The 23,797-nt window shown below is 43.6% G+C and overlaps 1 protein-coding gene across 1 annotated transcript in view; it reads left to right on the top strand.

Annotated features, from left to right (window-relative positions):
- Window positions 1-23,797, top strand: part of LOC142814681 (lachesin-like) — a 182,772-nt gene that overhangs the window by 84,250 nt on the left and 74,725 nt on the right. Inside the window, exon 2 of the mRNA XM_075893848.1 lies at window positions 13,655-13,788. Within this exon, the coding sequence (XP_075749963.1) occupies window positions 13,655-13,788 (134 nt within the window). The remainder of the gene's footprint in view (window positions 1-13,654; window positions 13,789-23,797) is intronic.

The following is a 23,797-nucleotide window of genomic DNA, read 5'->3' as shown; positions in this document are numbered from 1 at the left end:
GACGAATGCGCAGCATCCCCAGAGTAGAGTGTATTTGCTAGTGGGGCGGATAAGCCTTGCAGAAACTCCACCTGCGCATTCATTCGATAAGTTTTCATATCAATGGCTGCGGAAATTCTATTCCACAGCGGTGTTGGTGTACATTTAGTTTGAAAGGCGTTTCCATGCTTTCGCTTCTTCACCAACCCCCCCCCCCCCCCCCCCTGACAGGAAATAGCATTCCAAATTAAAAAGAGATAGAAAGCGTAGGTATTGGATAAAATAAGTAGCTTTAGTGGCAGAAGTTTGCTTCTTTGAGGAACGCAGGCGGTGTCAGGGAGGCGTGTGCCGGAAATGCTTTAACATCTTCGGAGATTCTTCGAAAGGGCTGTCATGGCAAAGCTCACTGAGTGCTTACTGTAATAAGCTACGTATGACGGCGGCATTGCATCACTGGAAGAATATCGCTATTTTAAGTACGCTAACATACTTGAAAAGGCTACAAACTGTTTTCAGTGATTCTTTTTTAGTTGTTGCGGTTGAGAAGTTTGGTGTCGAGAGGTGGGTTGACGAAGATATTGAACGCCGATAGGTAATGTGCTCCTAAACTCTACAGAGTGGCTGTAAGCTTTCTACACTATTTTTTCAATAGCATCAGTTAAGTGCCCTAATGCATGAAAGGCGAATCACTAGAACATGTTTTCGTCTTCTGCGATTCACCAGAACGATTGCAGCAGTATTGCGTCACAAAATATGAACCTATCTCTGGGTATACTGTCTCTCACATGCTTGAATATTTTCGTTAGTGCCTTTTCCAACTCCAGGCTCAGCTATCTGCGTCAGTCTACAATGTATACCCTATGCAATACTTTTCAATGTCGTAGGTTTCCAGCGTTTCTTCCTTTAATCCGATTTCACGCCAGTGGTGAGATCTTCGTTGCTCTAATGCCTCCAGCAACCGCAAGTGTGCATGTCAATTTAAGGACGCAGGTTCAGGCTAGTTGGTGCTCACTTGAAACTGCTATATCACAAACTTCAGAGATGGCAAACAAGTGAATGCGACACGCACAAGTGCTATGTGTGAAGTTCGCGCTATAGTATTGGCTATTTTAAAAGTTGAAAATAAGTCTGACTTAGCTGATTTCACCCTAAAACGAGCCATTCGGGATCTACTGCATCCGACATACCCAACGTAGGCGGCATTCATGGAGATGTTGCATCTGCTTTAATTATTACTGCCCCTCTAATTCGAGACTTATGAGAGGAGTGGCGCACAAATATCCAAAATGTCAAATACAAATAGAACCACCTCTATTACAGTATCGGTATTGATTGCTTCAAAAGTGTGCAGTTCCAAGTTATGCTATATTTATTGTGTTTGAGTATTAGGAGTATCAGCACATCCGCCTGTTTACACCAACACGCACTGTGGTCATAAAAGAACTCATGTTCAAAGCTATGCTTGATTGATTGTTAAGTGAGATTTAACGTCCTAAAACCACCATATGATTGAGAGACGCCGTAGTGGAGGGCTACGGATATTTCGACCACATGGGCTTCTTTTAGCGTGCACCAAAATCTCAGCACACAGGCCTACAGAATTATCACCTCAATTGTAAATGCAGCCGCCGCAGCCGGGATTCAATCCCACGCACTGCGGGTCAGCAGCCAAGTACCTTAGCCACTAGACCATCGTGGCTGGGGAAGCTATGCTTAAGGCCCGTATACTCGTATTTGGGTGCACGTGAAAGAATCCCTGTGCTCTAAATTCCTCGAGCCTTTCGCTGCGGCATTCTTCATAATCATATCGTAGTTTGGGGACGTTAAAAAAGGTTTTAATATTACGACACGACTACTCTAGTGTTGAAATGAAACATAATTCAGGTGAAATATGGGTGTTTGAAGAGAGAAAACCTTGAGAAGGGGTTGTTGTTGGGGTCAACGCTTCGACAAGAGGACTTGTACTCCTCGAGCAACACCCCATTTTTAAGGCTTAATCATATGTTAAGTTCCTAGCACGCAGAAAAGGTCAATGAAAGACCGCAAAAAATTGAGTCGCCATATCACAACCCATTTCATGAAAACATTGTCCATTCCATTTTGACGGTACGTTATGCTTCTCCACAATATGACATTACTTGCGGCAAAGCACGCTCTACAGGCCAGAAGAATGTGGCTTGCAGAACGCTAGGGGGGGGGGGGGGGAGTAGGCGAGGTTAGCGCCCACTCGTCCACTCTGTCGTCAAGCTTCACCCTCGCCTTTCTCGGCATGGCGCAGCCCTCCCTTCACTGTGGCCTCACTTTCTCCACGCCGCGAAGCAATGTGATCAGCGCTACACTACCAGACGGAGAAGCCTCGACTATGACTCGCTAAGAATAAAACGCCGTTAAGGAGAAAACCCTTGAACAAAGTGCCGTGTATGAAGGACTACAAGATAACGGAGTGATAATATCTCTAGATTTTACTTCCGAAACTGCGATATTATATGAGAGAAGCCATAGGAGAGGTGCTTCGGAAATTTCGACCATCTGGTGTTCTTTATAGAGCACTGACATCGCACAGTACCCAAGCCTCTACCAGTTGCTAACGCATGATGTGACTGCCAAAAATTGCGCGAAAACGAGACAAGAACACAGAAGACACATGCCCAAGTGCATACCAGCGACTGAAATTTTATTGAAGGAAACACACATATAAATAGCAAGAAATGACGTAAAACTTTGGATGTTGCCAGTTAGGTACGTACTCTCTAGTTGATGCAATGTGATCGAAGGCCTCGCTAAACGTGTGTCCCCATATTTGTGAATATAAAAAAACCTCGGCAACTTCTCTCGCTGTTTTTTTTTCTTTTTGCTGGGACAACACATTTTTCTCGAAGTAAATGGTGACACTTGCGCTTGTGCGTGTCCCTTCTGTGGTCTTGTCTCACTGTCGAGCAGTTTTGCAGGTATGAGTTACCAAATCACCCAGGGTTCAGTACTTTTAAGGATAATGTGATTCGCAGTCTAACGAACAGGTAGTTATCTGAAACATATGTTTATGATTTGAAATACTCATTCCCGAAATGAAAAGCAAATGTACAGCATTCGTCGACGATTCGTGTTGGCAGCCAGATGAAATTTGCGAGTCGCCGCGCTGGTACAAGATGATGAGTAGCTGAACTAGAAGCGTAGTAAACGGGAAACCAGTAACGACGAGCACAAAAAAAGATTGTATAGCTGCAATAAATGTTACCGAATAATTCAATATTTACGGCGAGTCCAGAGACGAAAAAAATAACATACTTAGCTACCTATGCGAGTGGGCGATGTTCCACACCCAACAAAGCAATTTTCCCCGACGCTTTTATGGGAGCATTTATTTAAGCAGGAGCCATTTCCCGTGATACTTAATCTGCTCGCGCGCACATTGTGCTTTCACCTCCCTCTCTTGCGCACGTTCTTATTCCTGTAGCTGTGTCACCTCTCGAACGTTTGCCCATATTTTCAAGGATTTCTTTTTATATCAGCCTCAGTTTGTGCTGTTTCCCGAAACCCACTAGTAGATATTCTTTCTTTATATATCATTGTTTCTTACGCGCTTAAAACATCCTGCGTGTGCTTATGGGGGAGTGCCGTACAAGTGGGTCCATTCGCACGAGCGCACTCGAGGCCATTTCTCGCCGGAGGTCACAGAACGTTGACCTTGCAAGTTTTATTACGCTGTTCTGGGGTAGGTCATCCCCTCCTCTCACCGTTCACATGCAAGACCCCCCCCCCCCCCCCCCCCCGCATCTGTGAGCACACGACAGGAGAGTTACGACGACACAACGTTAGTGCGGTAAGGGCTCCCTTGACCAAGACCGGACAGGGGACTGCCTCCCGGAGAGGCGATTAATGTGCATCGTAAGACCCCTTCTTGTCTCCCGCTCTCCGTATGAAAATTACCTTTGCCAGTTTAGTGGGCGCTTGCTTATACCCGGTAGTAACAGGGGAGAGGGAAAGACGAACCACTGAAGAGGAAGAAGATAGAGTGGACATGAACTCTCTTTAATTCACGTCTAAAACTAAAACAGTAATCTTAGTTTTGTTGCTTTCTGCCTGTTTCTCTCTCTCTCTCGTATACAGTCGTGCTTCCAAGAAAGCACACTCGACACCTCTTTTACGGTATTTCACAATTTTACGCCATTTATCACGCAACGAAGTTCGGTTTTTTTGTTGTTTCTCACTTCTGTAATACTATTTATATATGAGTACTCAGCTGGCAAAATGTAGGCGCTGTGGCGTGGGTGCCGTTGCACCAAGACTAACAAAACGGTAGACGCACTTGGGGTGCAGGACCGTGCATTCGGCGGTGTTTGTACGGCCAAGCGGCTCGTTACGGCACAGCCCTGATCTCGCGGCCCGTGTAAAGTAGCGTTCGGGAAGCAGTGACCCACATTTTCTCGAACTACCTCGCTGCTACCCTTCGCGTGCCCGCCCTGCTACTACGGCCTATGGTGCCCCCCGCTTGCCTCCTCCCCCGCGGGATAGGGTTATCGCGCACTCACTGGAAAGGTGGAGGCATTTGTGTGTGTGTATGTGTGCATGCCTATATAGCGCCCAGGGCCATGTTTTAAACAGAAGGTGGGCTTTCCTCCTTCGTAGAGTACAAGATTACGCCGGGTCATTTTCTCCGAGACGACGAAAATGACTTATGTCCAGAGAAAACTTGGCGGACGAAAAAAAAAGCGTTCTTAGGAGGACGCCGAGGAATGGAAAAGAAACAGGCGCCCCGTTTCTTCCAGTTGAATTGTCTGGTCCGCGAAGGCTACTCGATTTTTCTGCGTTTTATGGGCCAACTTTATTGTTTCCATGAGATTACTTTCGTTTGTATTTCTTTACATTTTTCAAATATTTGTGTCAGAACGTGATAAACAGCCGATTTCCTTTAGCTAAAAATTGAATTTCTTTCAAGCTGCGGAGGCGTACTCGCTTTGCAACCTTCTTTGTTTGCCATTTGTAGGGTCACAGTGCACGAGCTCTCTAATAGCATTTTCATCGCATAAAGGACCTCAAACCACCTAGAGGTCGAAATTCAGTTGTGGTGTTGCAGTTGTGCGCTAGCCTACAATGAACCTGTAGTTATGTTCAATATTCAAAATAGTGCTGTAATTGTGGAGATGCACGCGTTTGACGCGTGCATCTTCGCTCCTTTTTTGAATTCATCTCTCCTCCTCACAGCGTTTCTCCTCGCAGTGCGTAGAGAAACACTCCGCAGGAAGCACGTGCTAGCTGCTGCAAACTGGTTCCGATTCGTGCTCACAGAACGAGATGCGGGTGCGGACGTCACGTGCAACGCTAGAGAAACCGAAAGGTGTGGCAGGAAGCATGGGATGACTTTTATATTTTGTGGCGCACCCGCATGTCGTAGTGCTGCCAGTTTTGGCATTTCCGTGACATAGCGGCGTGTGCCATTGTACTGACATCGGTCGTAACCACATTCCAAACTCTATGCACGCGTTTATACTCGACATGCCAAAAAGAATACCGGAGGTGGTTTAGGTTCTTAAGGATTTGCTAACTATGCATTTACCGACGTTAAGCTACTGCACACGGGAGACTGTTTAGGGGTTAAATGTAGCCATAGCGCTAAAAACACAGGTGCCAAGGAAGAGGACAGGACATGCGCTTTCTGTCCTTGTCCTTCGTCTCTGTGTCTTGAGCGTCATTGCTTCATTGCATGCTTCGAAGCAACCAGCCCAAAAATCGGTACTCCTGAAAGGGAAACTGGTTTGGTCGCCAAACTACAGCAACCATACAAATATGAAAACTTGTGATTGTTCATTTTTTTTCTTAAAATTGTCAAAAATTCTAACGTGTTTTTTCCTCTGTGGATTCGCGTAGGTAGTTGCCACAAAAATAATGTCGCCAAAAACGCGTTGTTATCACGGCAATGGACGAAAACGTTGACAACAAAAACTCAATCAAACCTCGGTCCTTGAACCTTAGTGAATGGAAAGGGAAGTAGCAAAGATAATGCTCTACCACTTTTCAGAACAAAATTCTAAAATTTATGTTCGCACGCTATTGAGCGTGAAACGCGGCACACGTCGGCAGTAATTATTTCCGTTAAGTACAAAAGTGATTCCCGAGATAAAACAAACACGAGGAGACATAATGAGTCTCTATTCCCAGGGACGCAATATGTACGCGCACGTATAGATTGCAAGGTGACGTTTGGAAACAACACACATTACCATGGATCTCCAACCGTATGTAGACAATTAGGCTTATCGAATAACGTAGGAGGTGGATCACGGGTGACGCGCTGATATGCTTCCTGTTACCGAACTGCGAACAAATGTGCGAGATGGCAAAATTACAGAAACAAAGGTCACTCCCGTTTCAGCTGAACTACTGGAAAGCCCGGCAGCGTTCACAACAGCCGCGCTTACAGAGATAAGCGTGGCCCCGACGCGCACTCAATAATTTACCGTGTGTGCGATCCCAACCGAACGTCATGGCGGGAACAGAAGCCTTGGGCCCCCTCAGGGCTCATCAAAGATTCACGCGGACAAGTAGTCGGCTGGTCGCCGTGATTCATCTCGCCATTTCATTAAGATAAGCTGGCCGCCCACGGCGTGTTTCTGGTTCCCCCTGCATTGCACACCTACACACAGCACGGTGTTGTTTGATTTTTTTCCGGCAATCGCTGGGAAAACAAACGATGGAACTGAGACTGGCAGCATTTTCGGTTCGCTACTTCTCCGTAGCGAGCTGTAAACCTAGTCGGCCTATTACTGCCCTAAACGGACGTAAGGTCGGTTGGTTAGGTTTACTGCGGTTACGATAAGCAAGCCCGCTCTCGCTCTTACTACTTGTACTAATTTATTTTTCATTTATAATATTTATATGTGCTTAACCAGATTCTGTTTGCCTTCCTCACGGCATGAATAGAAGATTTTTTTTAGAAAGGCATACAGAGAGACCAAAGAAAATCAAAGCGACGTGGACACTGAGTTTTCGTAATGCCATTTCTAGAACATGAAAAGAGGACAGCTTCTCTGTGCTTATTCTAGGCAAGTGTTTATAATAAGGGAAAACTTACTAGTACGTTGTGGACTAGAACTGCAATAAGGTTGCTGTTTTCCTACGCTCAATGACTTGGTGAAAATATGAAGTCCACATGAATATTCACATTAACGAGCAGCAAAAAAAAAACAAAAAAACTTGAGGGATTTTCGGCATTCACCAGAGAAACGCGCGGATGAACTAGAAAAAAAAGTATGCCTTTTTCACATATAGTCACACAGAAACATCTTATACTGCTTGGCGCATGATCTCTCAAGCACATCCTGAAGCGAAAATGATGAGCTCCTTGTTTTTAAGTCCTCCCATTATGCGAAATATATCGCCAATAATTAGAAGTGCTCGTAAGCGCGTATTTAATAGAAAAGTCCTCGCAAGAGTAAATGAATAACTCGGAGATGTAGACTAAGCTCAACTTATAAATTTCTCTTAAGAAGAAAATGCTTTGAAACGACCTGATGGAGCACAATGAAAAGTATGCACCACGCGTTGCTTAATTCTATATCATATATTCAACGGTCTATTCTAACTTTATGGTCTTGTTTTCTAGGCCTTAACAATAAGGATATCGATCAGGATGCTCTTATGATTAAACTCAAATTTTTATTCAAAGAGAAAAAAGAAAAATGAGACTGACAAGGTTTTGTACTTTCTATTGCTTTAATCTTTTGCCGATCTTTGAGCTACCTTCTAGACACTGATTCTACTGTTTTGTGTGTGTTCACAATCACGGGATAGAGCAACACTGTCTCTCGTGCACTGAAGTTCAATGTACTCTTGTGAAAGCTTCAAAGAAAATTAGGGTTTACTGAGACAATTAAATGACAGAACAATGTAGTAATTTTTTTCTGGCCTCACTGATCCTTATTATTTACTATTTTGTGTTTGTATCGAACAGCATAAATATTAGCAAAGAGGTAGCACACACCATTGTTAATGTGCTGGTGACCTCCTCACCCCTAAAAAAGACAAAAAAACACACTGATTTGTCTGTTGCGGGCCAGACGGCGCTTCGTCTGTCTATCTGCTCTACGTCTTCGTTCAGTTCTTATTTTCTTTCGCGCGTGCGCGACAGTTGATATTCAGAAATATGGGGACCAGATAATTTGTGCTAGTTTAATCAATAAAAAAGTACTGATAAAAAGTTCTAGTTTAATTGTTTTGTGAATTTTAACATCATCAAAGCAACTCAAGCCTTGAGAGGTGCTGTAGTGGAAAGCTTCAAATAACTCTCACTACCCATGGTTCTGTAAGATGCGCTGGCAAACACATCCGCTGTGTCAGGGATTGAATCGGGTCTTTCGGGATAGCGTCTTAGTGCCGCAACCACTAAGCCATCACGATGGCAGAAAAGTGCAATGGTCACAACAATAAGCTCTCACTGTGGTAATTCACGCCCATCCACTTAGCAGTATGAAGAAGACACATGCCATTTAAAATATTTACCTAACGTACAAAAAATACCTGGCCCACGTTGTCGCTGTATATTGTCCTTTTGTCTTGCTAAACATATTTCCACACCATATAGATTGCGTATGAGTCATCGTTGATATTGTTGAGTGACTTTAATGCATTCTGTTGTGCAGGTATGCACAGACATTTTAGGTGCGTTTCTAGACTTCCTTTCACATTTATTATTGGTTTCAGAAACGTACAAGCCTTTTGAATGTCTTTATTTTTTGAAAGGAAAAGTACGCAGCGAATGCACTGGCTATCGTCTGTCCTTTTCATTGAAATTTTTAGGGCGTCAGTAAGAGCACCATGATCACATACAAGCTTTCAAAGTAAATTAAGACAAGGACATACTGAAACAACTGCCGTTGTAGGGGCTTAACGGTGCCCCGACGCGGTGGTCTAGTGGGTAAGGTACTCGGCTGCTGACCCACAGGTCACGGGATTAAATCCCAGCTGCAGCGGCTGCATTTTCGATGGAGGTGAAAATGCTGAAGACCCGTGTGGTCAGATTTGGGTGCACGTTAAAGAACCCCAGGTAGTAGAAATTTCCGGAGTGCTCCACCACGATGTCTCTCATAATCATATGGTAGTTTTGGAACGTTAAACTACACATTTTAATCAATCAGTAATCAATCAATAAATCAATAATTCGATCATATAACAAACCAATCACCCACTCAATCAGTCAATCATTCAATCAATCATTCAATCAATAAATCAATCAATTATTCAATCAATCATTGAATCAATAAGCTTAACGGCTACACTGAAGCGGTGCTGTACATAGTGTCACGAAATTGAATCCCGGCTATAGTGGCCGTATTTAAATAGCACGAAATGCTCAGACATTTACCTACTAAATTTTGAATGGGCGTTAAAGATCACAATGTAGTTGAATTTATTTCGCAGGGTTCAACTACTGCATATCTCATGAACAGATCATGGTTTTCGCCCCGCCACGGTGGTCTAGTGGCTAAGGTACTCGGCTGCTGACCCGCAAGTCGCGGGATCAAATCCCGGCTGTGGCGGCTGCATTTCAAATGGAGGCGGAAATGTTCTAGGCCCGTGTACTCAGAGTTGGGTGCACGTTAAAGAACCCAAGGTGGTCAAAATTTCCGGAGCCCTCCACTACGGCGTCTCTCATAATCAAATCGTGGTTTTGGGATGGTAAACACCACAAATCAATCAATCATATTATGGTTTTCTGCGCAAGAATTCTGGAATGTATATGTATAAATATAGAGTGGTAAGTCTCTTAGAAAGTAAATGAAGGCGCAAACCTACGCCTTATGATACATTGGAAATAAACGAGAGAAACAGGAAGAAAGATAATAATGAGGGCAAGGCGGGGACGTAGACCGAATTGCCAAATTTGGTTTGCTGTCTTACGCTAAGGGAGAGGAAAAGAATTGGGGTACCGTGAAGTTTCCCCTTTAGGAGTCGAACGCGATAGCGATTTCCAGTTCTCAGTGTGTACTTCAAACGCTTAGTGCATTAAACCTTTCCGATCTTGCTATGCATTCACTACGTGTTCCTTAAGGAAACAGGCACACTAGCGTGTGTTTTCTGTAGTGGGTGACCGGTTTTAAACCCCGATGTCATTATGATAATCACGTGTTATGACGCCCGCTGGCAATAGACGCTTGTATACCACGCAATGTTGCTGCAAAATGTGATGTTGTATTGTAAAGGATGTATACAGGACACGTGCGTTTGTAAGTTATGAGCTACTTTCCCTGCTTTTTCAAGCAGAGGAAGCCAATTTCACTGTATTCGCAAGGGGGCGCGTGGCCGTGTGATAGAAGAACCACTTGTCACGTAAACGACACCGTTTGACCCTCACTTAGACTCGAAAACATTAGTTCGATTCGAACTCCGGCCTAGGATTTTTTATATTTTATTTTATTTGCAATGTTCTCGTTTGTTTGGTCACGCATAAGATGGTTTTTCGCTCACAACAACGACACCGAGGCCGACACTCACGTCAAAATTTCTGCGAAACGAGTTCTTAACGCCATCGCCTTAATAAGATCTAAAAAAGAACAAAAATAACAAAGCAAGCGAGGAAAAAAAAACGGCGAAAAGTTCATTGCTCACGCTCCGTACCTCGCGAACACAAAGTGGACTGTCTTCATCGGAGCTTCTTGACAGTTTATTTTTGTCCCTTTTTATTCTTATCGGCCACGCTACAACGCGTATTTTATCCTTTAGTTCGGGGTTGCTGCATGCTGAAGCGCTAGTGGAGAAAAATAACGCAATATATGACATTCTGAGGGAAGAAAAGTTGAAAAAAAGAAAGGAAAAATTGGATCGCACTAAAAAACACATAGGCCAGGTGGCCGGAAGGGATGGTTGGGCGATGGTCGAGACGTGTTCTAAAATGGTTCCGCCTTGCCGCAGCGTGTTCTCGTTTGAGGAAGCGCTGTTTTTTGCCAGAGACGTCGGAAGCATCCGGGCAATTCCCGATGCGGACCATCACGTGACGGATAGGACCCTTGGGTACTTTAGGTCTCCGACTCGGACGGTTCCTGGCTCCTCCGAACCAGCCCCTTCTACTGCACCCTTTTTTGTTTTTTGTTTTGTTTTTCGACGCGTTATGCACCCCTCGACTCAGTTGTTCATCTCGGTCTTGTTTTTCTGTTTTTATTTTGTATATAGCCAGTATTTGCGTTTGGCGCCGTTTGCGGAGACGTTCTCATCGTAGCCCACACGCGGTTATTTTATAACATGTAAACGTATCTTTACTTTCTCGGCAACAAAGCAGCAACTTTCAGAAATCCCCCAATTTGTTGCCTTTGCCTTTATTACGTTTTATACATCGCTTGTCTGCTCTGCCTGTAACTATCTGCACAGCACCTGGCGGTCTTCATTTTCTGCTTATCTGATGGCATCTTTCAACGTGCTGATTACGTTCTGATGTCTTTCATTATCTATCTATTGGCTTTTATCACCATATTTTTGAACAACGGTTATCCTTCGCTAAACGACAAAGATCAGCCGCTGACTCGTAAAGGCGCAGACGTTTGCTTTCACATAACGCCAATAAATGAAACAGTCATTATATATTATGACAACTTTTTATTCAACTTGATAAATAAAAAGACGAAAAGAAACCGTTGTGACTTATGCCTTTGCTGAATACAATATTTTCTTCTCAATCGATGTATTTTATTGATCCTCCCTTGCCCCCCTTTGAAAGCTTTCTGCAGCCAACATGATTTAGCACGGCCTCTGCAATCGGAGAGCTTTCTGTACGTGACCTGGTTATGCACTACCTCTGTGGTCGACCTACTTATAGCATGTGACGAAGTTACTGCATGACGTCACTTTTTGTTGCGTAAGACATAAGTTATCGCGGTATGTGACGTCTAGTTGGTGTCAATATGGGGACGTGATCACTTGATGCTGATTTGTTTCGTCTATCGTTTCCACACCGACGTCGAAAGTCAGTTTTCGCGTTCGATGAGGCATCGAAAGCTTTCACATTACGATCTAGTGGCTAAGGTACTTGGCTGCTGAACAGCAGGTCAAGAGATCGCATGCCGTTTGCGGCTGCTGCATTTTCGATGGAGACGGAAATGTTGTAGGCCCGTGTGCTGTAACATAATTCAATGTAACATAAGTCTATCGATTGGAAAAATAAACACGAACTTCTATTGTTTTTAGTACATCAAGAGCAATGCACAGCTTTACATCCCGTGACTACGTAAAGCCACTGACACCGCAGCGGCATTTATCCAAGAAAAAGACAGATATCACGAAAAGCTTAAATAATAATGTGACGAAGTAGTTATATTGAACGCGTTAAAGAAAAGCACTAAGATTCATCGTCAACGCCTACGGCAGGGATGCATTCATTACCAACCTGAGATATTTAAGCAAACTTCCAACTCTAGAATCTCGCAGGAAACTGCCCCGCCGCGGTGGTCTAGTGGCTAAGGTACTCGGCTGCTGACCTGCAGGTCGCGAGATTGTATCCCGGCTGCGGCGGTGCATTTCCCATGGAGGCGGAAGTGTTGTAGGCCGGTGTGCTTAGATTTGAGCGCACGTTAAAGAACCCCAAGTGGTCGAAATTTCCGGAGCCCTCCACTATGGCGTCTCTTAAGATGATTTTAGGACGTTAACCCCACAAATCAATCAATCAATCAATCAATGAGTCAATCAATCAATCAATCAATGAATCAATCAATCAATGAATCAATCAATCAATGAATCAATGAATGAATGAATGAATGAATGAATGAATGAATGAATGAATGAATCAATGCCGCTGTTTGTTAAGAATGAGCTACTGTTAACTACTACTAGTGGTCATACAAGCTACTATTCGGCTACATACAAGCGACCTCAACGTAAACAAACGGGAGTATCTGTTTACTTGGACCATGATGTTTTATATCATCGTTCATGAACAAAGATACCATTTATACCAACATTGAATCTGGTAAGATGGATCGAGTGTCTGCCTTTACACGGTTGTTATTGTATGTCAAACTTTAATGCAGTTGTTCCTGCTCCAATTTCGTATCGCATTTTATTATTCCTTTCCACTTTCTTTTCCCACAGATTACATTAAATGCATCTGCCCACTGGATTCAATTGACTTGGCCTGTTTGTTTACAGAGAGATTTTTTAACTCAAACGAACCGCTTGAAATATAGTGGTTATACATTCAAGTTGCGCTCTCGCTGGCACCGTGGCGCCATTGTGGCAAGAATATTTTCGTGACTCGACGACCACGCAGGAAGTTTAGCTGCCGAAACACTGGAGCGAAATAAATGCAGGGTTATGCTAGTCACGCTCTACACAATGAGTGTTGCGCACACAAACGTGACAGCGACAGCATCACACGTGACAGGACACATGCCGGCTGCGGCGGCTGCAGTTTTCGATGGAGGTGAAAATGCTCTAGACCCTTGTGCTCAGATTTGGGTCCACGTTAAAAGAGCACAGGTGGTTGATGTTTCCCCAGCCCTCCACCACGGTGTCTTATAATTTTATGGTGCTTTTGAGACGTTATACCACACATATTGATTAATCAATCAGTCAATTCAAGATTTTACACTAACAATCATACAAACAAATAATTTGTTGGGATGGGTGTTTTGTGCAACAACAAATTGTCGGGTGCCCAAGAAGCTTCACAACTTGTTCTTCTTGTCTCCTTCAGGGATTCATGGCAACAAGGCCGCTGGGACGTCGCAGACAGAGCCCGAGTTTGCAGAGCCGATCCAGAACATCACCGTGCCGGCAGGACGCAAAGTCACTCTCGCCTGCGTCGTGGAGAACCTCAACAACTACAGGGTCAGTGCACGCCTACCTGTTAAGAGGCAGCCAGCCACTCTCGACCATATTAACTCGGCTCCGTTGGTATTTCAGTGCAATATTGAATATATAAGAAACATTTATTTTTATTGGAAGGATGAACCTTGCCTGTAAATGAGTTTGGAAAGAACCAGGTGACCAGAAGAACCAGAACCAGAAGAATCAATAATAACCAGATGGTTTGTTGTTAAAACAAATTGCAACCCGAGTGCATCTTTAAGCCATGACGCTTGGTAATTTCGGCGCGTATTGGCTGACAGAAACATATTTCACAATTACTTCCAATTTCCGTGCCCAATTTGCTGTACGTGTGTTAAAAACGCTGAGCACAGTTTAATATAAGGCTAACAATATAAGGTTTAATTTAAGGCTAATAACATAGGCGCAGCCGAACGGTCGTTTCGGGATCTTCCATGGTGAAAACAATTTTGGTGGGGAGGGTGCCTGGGGCCGATGTGCCACCACCTGGCTACGCCACTGCTTTCCATAGAAGCGCAAGAAGCGATGTCACCTCTGCGTTACACACGGCATGAGCGAATGAGTGCTCGCATGCTAACCCTTGTTGGTTGTTACTGGTGCAAATTCATTCGTATGCAGTGCGACACGCGTTATTATGCCCTCGTTTGAAGCGAGACTGTGAGCTGCGTGGTAAACGACGTGAACAACGCTCGTTCGCTGACAAAGACCTGAAAGCCCCTTTATTGCGTTATTATTGATTCGGGCACACGAGATTTCTCTTTGTAAATTTCATCATTCATATTTTCACTTAGCGCTATTTCCGTGAGAAGCTGTCGCATTGAAATGATACCATGATTGCACTTTGAAATGGTCTTGCCCATCGAGACAGTTACATAGAAAATAAGTCGTTCAAGAACAGGAATAAAACAACAAGAAAAATTAATGGGCGGAAGCGGAAAAGACCAGAAGAAAAGAGCGGAAGTCGTTAAGAGGGGGTAACGACAGAATCGACATTATGTGGGAGGAAATAGTAGTAAATATGAAAAACGTCGATGATGACCGTGAAGACTGGGTGAATGAAATTGTCGAAACGGAACACATAGAATAGTGCGGCACGTTCAAGATGCCCGGCGAAGATTTCCCAAGAACCCAACACTTAAAGCAGTTCTGGCTGAAAGGAAGAACAAGCTATTGCAGCGAATGAGCCCCGTTTGACAATATCATCCTCCTCCCCAAACCCATACGAGGCAATCAATATTTTGACCGGAAAAATAGGCTCGGTCCGAGGTCGCCTGGGGAAAACCAGAGACCTCCCCGACAATGGCGCGACGATGCACTTGCGTTGTGTGTTTGCGCGTGCGTGTCATAAGTTGGACCTCGTTGGAACACACACAGTGCAGAAGAGAGAGAAAGGGCGAGAGAACCGTTTTAGAAAAACGCGCGCAGAACGGCGGTCGTGGTGGCGGCAGTAACAAAGCGCCCAGACACTGACAAAGAAGCCATTTCGTAGGCGCCAATTTCTGTCGTTGCTTTGATTTTTGGTGTACTGTTCATTTCTTTCTCTCAATTTTTGAAGTTTTCTGATTTCGCAACCCCAATTTATTTTATTTTTTTTTTGTTGGGGATACGCACAAGCATGCTCAGGGTCCGGATAAAGCACGCCGGAACGAGAGAAGGTAAAAGAAGGACGCAATCATCGCACACGGAGCGACCGGATTCTTTTAGGCTGCGCAAAAACGCAATTGAGAAAGGGACTACTTCGTATGGCATCTTTGACTTGGAAGACCTGTATAGCCCAAATTGAAGACTCCCACTCTCCTCCCGCACATTCCCGTACAGCGTTGACCTCCTTCCCTATCTTTCTCACTGATTTTTTTCTTCCTGCGTGTATCTTAATATAATTGAAAAGAGAAATAAGGAAGCAGAATTTTTGGGTGGTGACCGTCGCCTGGAATGGACAAACGGTGCAGCCGTCGGCGAAGGGATAAAATAAAGTGTCGGGACAGCTACGGAAGAAGTCGAGATAAAAAAGTGAAGCGAGATTGGGAATATGTTTAGCACCAATAACCAAATAAACTGAAGTGTAACGCGAAGGCGCTATGGAAACAGAAAAGGCTAAGCGAAAAGTACAAGCGAAGATAAGCAATTTCGGGCGTGCAGCTCATTGAAAAAAAAACAACGTAAGAAAACGATAGTAGTAAAGGATTTGGTGAATGAACGGGAAGCTCATTTATGAGCATCGATATGGCGGGAAGTGAACAGCCAGCAAGCGCCGATGAGAGGAGCGGCACCTTCTGTTTCGCAGCAAACGACGCCCATGTTCTTAAGCAGGCCCGAAGCGCATGATCCGACTGCTGTAGTGGTGACGGCCAATTTCTGCTAGCCGGGCTTTGACGATCGGGCTTGAGTGTACACATGCGTTGCCCCTGCGATCTCCACAATGAGTTGCGATACAGGGTTCCGCACGTATACATCCGAGGAAATAAACCAAAGAAAGCAAACTTGGCAGTGTGTGTGCGTGGCACGGTTGCTCCGCTTCCGTTCTGTCTTAGAATTGCTCCGTGTCGTAGAGTGCGAGTCCATTCCAGACTCGGTTGAGAAGATAGCTGGAATGGGAAGTAAGAAGCGTTCGAAGAGGGGAGAAGGAGTAAGATGAGAGAGAGGGGTGACGGAGAAGAAAAGACTTGACGAGTAAGTAGACATCTTCGGTGTCGAAGCCATTTCTCGCTTATAACTTGCGGTGCTATTGACTACCTGGGGTTTTTTGTTTTGTTTTTTCGTGTCTTTATCTCAGACACAAACGAAAGTGAAAGTTAATTTGAGTTTTGTGGAAAGAATGAATTGTGTAGCAAGTTCCTGCCATTAAAGGAAGCTAGTTAAATATTTTTTGCCATGTATGTCCTCCAATTTGCTACTCCAGAACGCAATACTTTCCAAAATGAGGTTGATTAAGATCATGAAGATGCTGAGGTCATTTCCATATTAATTTTGTAGTGTTGCGACCATATTGACGTGAAGTGTTTAGAATTGCGCGAAGAGCAGCAGTAATTTTCAATGCAACAAGGCCGGAAGAAAGCTTTAACACCTAGCATTGCAGTAGTCTGATAATTTTAAATGTTTATAGAATAGTGTAAGAGGACACATGTGCTTTGTACGACGAATTCGTTGTATTTAGTATAAGTAGACCTAGGTTATGCCGTAATTGAAGAGTTGAATGCAGCATGCTAGAATTTAAGCAGAGTACTTAAGAAACGTCCAATCTGTAATGGTCTGAGAGCATCACTTTGAACTCGGCGTATTGGCATTTTCTGCGCTAAAAGAAGCGTCCACTCCTGAACCCTCGCAGCCGACAGCTTTTTTGGACACGTTTTCATCGCTTTTACTGTAAATTCCTACGCATACAACCAAGTGCTGTAAACCTATCCTTATTCGTATTTGTCTTATTTTCGCTCGCGCCTATTGCTGTTTGTTTTTGTGCGCCACTTGAAAACAGTAGTTAGTCACCTACGCGTTTGGCCGGGAGCCTTCTACTTCCAGTGGTCGGCGCTCCAGTGTACTTCGCAGGCGCAAGTCGGGTTCGGTAGTCGTGACCCAAGACGGCAATAGAACGCTATCCCTGCATGCCGTAAGCTGCTCAGTGCAGCGTTATGGCACGAGATCGCCTGGGCGGCCCACACTCGGTGGCCCCCCCCATAGATGCAGTTCATCGCGTTAATTTGACTACCAAATGAGCGCCATAGCCGAACACCATCCGCTACTCAAACACGAAAGAGCTGCTACCTCTTCTTCACTCGGCCTCGGAAAGCAGTCTTCACCCCTCGCCAAGGCGTCGTCGTTGTCGTAGTCGCGCTTCCTTCCTTCTTTCTTTCTTTCTCGTCATTTTCATCGCCTCCCATGCCTGTTCAAGCGTGGCTCCCACATCATCGTCGCGGAGTTTGCGTGCCTCCGTAGCTTTCTCCTTCTCGCGCCCCCATCGCGTGCTTTAGAAGGAAAGGAGCAGGGTGGAGAGAGAGGAATGGATTGACTTTATGGCAACACGGGAGCCCAGCCAAGCGCGCAGTTTGCGCTCGCCTATTGACATACGACGCACGAGTATATGTACAGCTGTTTGGTGCTCGAAACTGCCTCCATGTTTTTACCATGTTGCAAAATCCCCTTTTCTGTTAGTTGTCGTGCATTTGAATCATATATATATATATATATATATATATATATATATATATATATATATATATATATATATATAAATCAACGTTTCTAATGTCGGTGACAGCTTAGCTTCTAGCGCCTCACATGTCAAGATACTCGGAAGCCATGTAGATAATTCCATACAACTGCTTCTCAATATTACAGCGCTGACCTACAAGCTTCACGGCTGTGACGTGACTTGCAAGGAGAATAGGGCCGTGCCATTGTTAACTATGTAAGAGCTTACAAAATCACTCAAGACACTGCAATTCCATAGCAAAAAGAATATGTCAAGATAGAAACGGAGTGCTGACCGCAAGAATAGCGCTTATTCATAACGCTGATTCAATATTAATATATGTAACTGCATGAGGAAGTGTTATTTGTTGCTGCAGCTTCGACCGACCGTACAGCATCTTCACCAGATGCCAGAGGGTCGCGACGCTGATGCCGTCTTAACAGATTTCAGAATACAATAAATAGCCAGCTATATATATATAGCACGCTAGCTTGGTCTGAGTGTAATACATTAACACTGAACAGAGACGAGACATAATAAGTAGCATTCCGCTCCCGTTATGCCAAGTGTGACACAATAGGATCGCAAATTCATCTCGTTTGTGGAAAAATAATACAACTAGAGAACATTAAGTATTTAGGAGTATTACTGGACTGCCATTTAAAGTGGAGCCACAGAAATCTAATATATGCACCAAATTCGCGTTCGCTTGCTTTTCGATAATAAAATACTGAGAACGTCTTAATCTCAGCGTACTAACAATTGTTTCACTTTCGATACTTCATGGGCACACTATATATTGTTCTGAATCATGGTCTGGTACATATGAAACATTTTTATACCCTATAATTCATTTACAAGAAAGGGCCTAGCGCGTTACGACATACGCATGACCGCTCGGTGATAATAGCTTGCTTTACAATTAACTCAGTATACTACCATTCTCCATTACAACTGAAATGAAAGGGGTCATTCTGAGAAATATTGTTTTACTCGAAAATCGCTAGTTTTCACCAAGTTTGTTCACTACACCCAATCTTCACACACGGATCACAAGAAATACAAATTTCAACCTACCAGTTACTCGGAACACATACGGCCAAAGACTGCTCGCATTTCATGACGCGAAAACATGGAAGGCAGTACCCATTGAAGTAAAAATGGCCAATTTAACGTCTGGTGTGAAAAAATTGTGCATTTAAAAAATTATGTCATTTACCTCAATTTACTTCTGATGCATTTCGTACTGTGCTAAATTGATTTTTTTTCTTTTCGGAGCTCCTGTATAATGCGTTAGTTGTTTTTACTTGACGTTCATTTCATTTATTTTGCCTCACCAATAAGGTTTTGTTCCTGAGAATTAGATATGCTCATGATGTAGCTGTGATATCTGAATCGACTATGGGCCTATACAAGCCTTTGGATAGTGATCCAACAGTTCTTTATAGAAAAATAGTGTATAAATGAAAAAAAAATATAAATGTCATTGAATTGAATTCATCCGAATAAATGACTTCAGTGCCTGTATAAAATGCTGTGACATTGGTTGACGATATATCATCCTAATCTAGACGCCTTCTGTGAAATTTTCGCCCATTGTATTGCTGCGGGAACTGCAATTGTGTAACTGCAGCTATAGCGTTTCTTATCTCGCCGTATGAGAAAATATTTGTTCTCTCAATCCGCTGCTCACCTGCTCATGAGCTGCAAATACTTTGCTTATAAAAGTGTTGATTCGTTGTTTTAGCGCACAAGGTTATGGCCAAATATTTCAACTGAAAACATGGTACGACACATGTTTAATGCTTTTGTTCGGTCGCAGTGGCCACTGAACTCACAAGGAAAAAAAAGAAAAACCGGTACAGCTTTTTATCTCACATAAGCGTCCCCGTTAAAACAGCTGGCGCTCAGTTAAAGGTTGTATTCTGATTTTAAGCTCAACAAAGCTTTTCCTTCAACGTGGAATATTGGTTGAACACAAATCATGACTTGGCCCTACAATTTTTCTTAGGCTTGGTGACATAAGGAGAGACTTAACACGACTGGATAGTTGATTATTAACGCCATATATCACGGGCGCGTAGTTTTGTGTTCTGTTTTAGGGAACTTGTAGAATAATCCAGGTAATAGTGTGCTTGGCACGAAGCAGTCTCTTGTTATTGACTTACAATGACCCGAAAAGCCTGCGTGCTCTTCATAGCTGAAGCTTTATTGTTGCTGCGCTCATTCTATGACCACCGACCTTGCGTAGGTTTTACATTTAGCCATATGACACAGCTAGATAATTTACGTAAGTATAGTTAAACATGAATTGCTCTCTGTTTTCGGATACGCGGCGCAGATTTTATAGAACTCAGTTACCATAAATTTCATTTTTCTTTCACGCTTTTCACGTGAGCTTACTAGAAGTGTTGGTGTCTAATCTGATCGTTACGGTGTACAGTTACCGTGTTTCACTTGTAACATAATTTTTTTTTTCAATTTCTATACCGGCCAGTGCCAGCAATTTTTTTAAAATCGATCTCCCACCCAAACGTTCTTTGTTCGTGAGTGTATTATTCTGAGCAATGCCAATGCCAGTTTTCCTTTTATCGCCAGAACACGCTGAAACGATGCGGACCTTGATACTTATAGTAACATTTCATATTTACATAAACGTGACTATGTCAGGACTGAGAAGCTTGCCATGCAATTTGTCTATTTGTTGCACTGTGTGAAGGGTAATACGTGGAGTTCGCTTGTCTAGAGTTTCCAAACAAGCAATGTTTTTCTTGTGGAATGGCATGAGGAACGTGTGATAATCAATTTTTTTTCACGCGCATCTGGATCAACATTTTCTTTCTATCTAACGATTAATAAATAAAATTCATCTAAAAAAATCAAAAGTGTCGCCAAATTTGTGTCCTCATTCAAGGCAACAGTTATAGCGGATGCATATGATACCGCAACTCAAGTTCACTTAAGAGTCGAATAGTTGTCAGAATTATGATTGCAAATGAATTATTTGAGTGAGCTCACATGAAGAGATAACTGGCGGCTTTCTTGTGAGCAGCGGGGATTGTTGCTGCGCCAGTGAAGCAGATCTTCAACACGCACTTATTTCTACGCGGCCTCCGAGATCTGCATTCGCATTGCGACGAAATACGGTAAACGCAAGGTATACATCTATTCTGTGTTTGTAAACAGCGCAATAGGCACCGTCTACATACTGAGACGCTCGTATCAACGTCGCGGTGCGTCGTCCCCGCCAAGCCCGATGCTCGGCATCCCGCTCTATGATCACGTAATTGGCGCAGCAACTTCAAAGTTGCCTCCGAGCACAGCACGTCTTGGAGCGTCTTCCCGACGCTATGTGTTCCAAAGCAGGTTTTGAAGACACATTTAAACTGCACCAGAAGTCAACACATTAGACACATAAAACAACCATACACGAAGCGCAGGTGTCTGTGTCTAACATGTCTTCTTCGCACCGATTAAATATTTCTTCAAAGTCGATTAACCAACTAGCCCAACAATGTGCATTAATTCGGACGCAGCTTTGCAGTTTCTGTCGTTTGGGTATATGGCACCGTTTGTAGAGAGAAAAGGGGTTGATTTCTAACTCACCTAGAACTGATGGTACATTTGAGGCCTCATGCTTCGCTAAAATGTTTGTCTCATGCGTTCTCAGAAGCCTCGACTGTACCCATCAGCAATGTTTTCTGATAATGCTCAAAAAGTGTTTCAAGGCTCCTTTAAGGTAAATAATGATGATAGGTAATGAAACGGAAGTCATTAGAAAACACCAGTGTGGTTTAATCGTAGTATGCAGTAGGTGAAAGCATGGCAAACTATATACAAAATAGAGTATTTTCCACGATACCACGCTGCCATCGATATTTACCAAGACTCTTCACTGAGTATTCCCCAAAGTAATAATGTTTCCTTATTGAGTCTCCTTAGTGACGTTTTTTTCCTGTCTGCCTTTTCTCTCTCTCTCTCTTTTCCTCTTTTCTCTGAGACGCAGAAGGACGTGTCATACTCACATATATCCTTCAGAGTTTGTTCGGGAGTATTTCTTTCAAGGCAGGTGACGGCGCTTCAAAACTTTCAGGTGACTCTCGCATCGTAGGCGATGTGCTAAAAGCGAAGCGATGTCGACGCGCCGTGCCTCCACTTCATTTTTCTGTTTTGGCTTTTCGGTTAAACTTACGACGTTGCTGAACTCCTAGTCGGAAGAAAAAAAAGGAGGCGTGAAACAGGAAAACAAACATTGGCTTTCGCACAGACGTTCTTGCGAAAGCAGCCTCAGCGAAATGAAGAGATATAAAGATAAAAGCGAAGTACGTGCTTCTACTATGCTAGGATGGACCAAGAAACGAAGATGTAGTACGCGTTCGACACAACACTCAGTTGAGTCAGTGTTGAGCGTGAGGCAAGCAAAAAAAAAAAAATCGCGTCATATTCATTGCTCGCGGGAAGACAGAGAGGACATAGGCCTGTAAACCCTTTTATACTTGGACACCTGACAACGTGCTCGGAGAACGTTGCTTGTAATATATTATCCTTTCTTCATCATTACTTTTGTCTGTTTGTAGAATAAAGAGAACTCGAAGAAAGAGGTGCAGTGACCAGCTTTGGTAGAGTGTTAATGATAAGGCGGACAGCCAAACTGCTTCTTTTCATAAATGCTGCCTCTTAAACAAAATATTTTTAAAAACCAGCATGTTTAGGTTTCGAATCGCTGTCTGAGTATACCTGACTAAAGCGTCGAAAGTGATGTCGTCTTAGGCTCGCATGGTATTTCTGTATTTCAGTGGAACAGTTTTGATGAATTTTTGTTGCACTTGTGGATCATAAACAATATGCGAAATTTCGGTTAATACTTTTTCACAGTATGTAGAGACAGTGGAAAGGGAAAGGAGTTAATGAATGCTATTAGTGTATGACCGCGCGCTATCACTCCTTTCTGTGCAATATGATAGCGTTCTTGCTCGATTAGCTTTACCTATACTTGTACTGCGTTATCAAATTTTGTGCGCGACAGTGGTTCTACGCAACACGTGAACATTATCATTTATGTAAGCATTTTACTCTTTTTCTCTCTGTTCTTAGTTTGACAATTTGCTTTAATGACGTCACGTGGTTTCGTCTGCTAGACCAGCGTTAATCGATTTTGATGCATGAAATGTAAATGTTATACGCCTTCTATTTCTTTTATTTATATGCCCTACGTTAGCGCGTAACTAACGAACCTACATTTTTTTTTATCTGAACTAGGTCTGCAATCTTTTTGTCGACATAGTCATTCAACTTTAGCAGCGAAATCCAAAGTTGGCTGGTAACTCGCCAAGAAAATACACCCCCCCCCCACCCTCACACCAAGAAGGAGAGAGTTCAAGGGATGACTCGAGTAAAAACGTAGTTGAAATGTTGGGCCATGCACATTTGCTACCAGCGTGCAAGCTTGTTCTCTTAGTAGATAAATATGCCTCTGGCGTATCAAGGGGCCCGTTACTACTTGCCGGAACCTCAGTCACAGGTGAGGAAAGTGAAACTTTGTTCCAAGAAGTTCCTTTGTTTTCCGTGTGGGAGGATAACGAACAAGAACTTGGAAACTCAGTTCTCCAGCGTGATTACTCTACTAATTACTATCTTCCTTCCTCGCACTCATCATGTAATACCCATGATTCTCGTGTCCGTGCGTTGTGCCTCTACACAAATGCGAAGCGCGTCTCTGCCGCCGAGACGCTGCCGCAACATTCGCAGTTTTGCTAGTAACTCACGCCTCAACTTCGTTGCAAATTAATCTGCGCCTCAAACAAGGCGAGGCTCGCTTACACG

The sequence above is a fragment of the Rhipicephalus microplus genome, chromosome 1 (genome assembly GCF_043290135.1).
Source record: "Rhipicephalus microplus isolate Deutch F79 chromosome 1, USDA_Rmic, whole genome shotgun sequence".
NCBI classification, from domain to species: Eukaryota; Metazoa; Arthropoda; class Arachnida; order Ixodida; family Ixodidae; genus Rhipicephalus; species Rhipicephalus microplus.
Note: the sequence above shows the minus strand (reverse complement) of the source record. Positions and strands in the feature narration are given on the sequence as shown.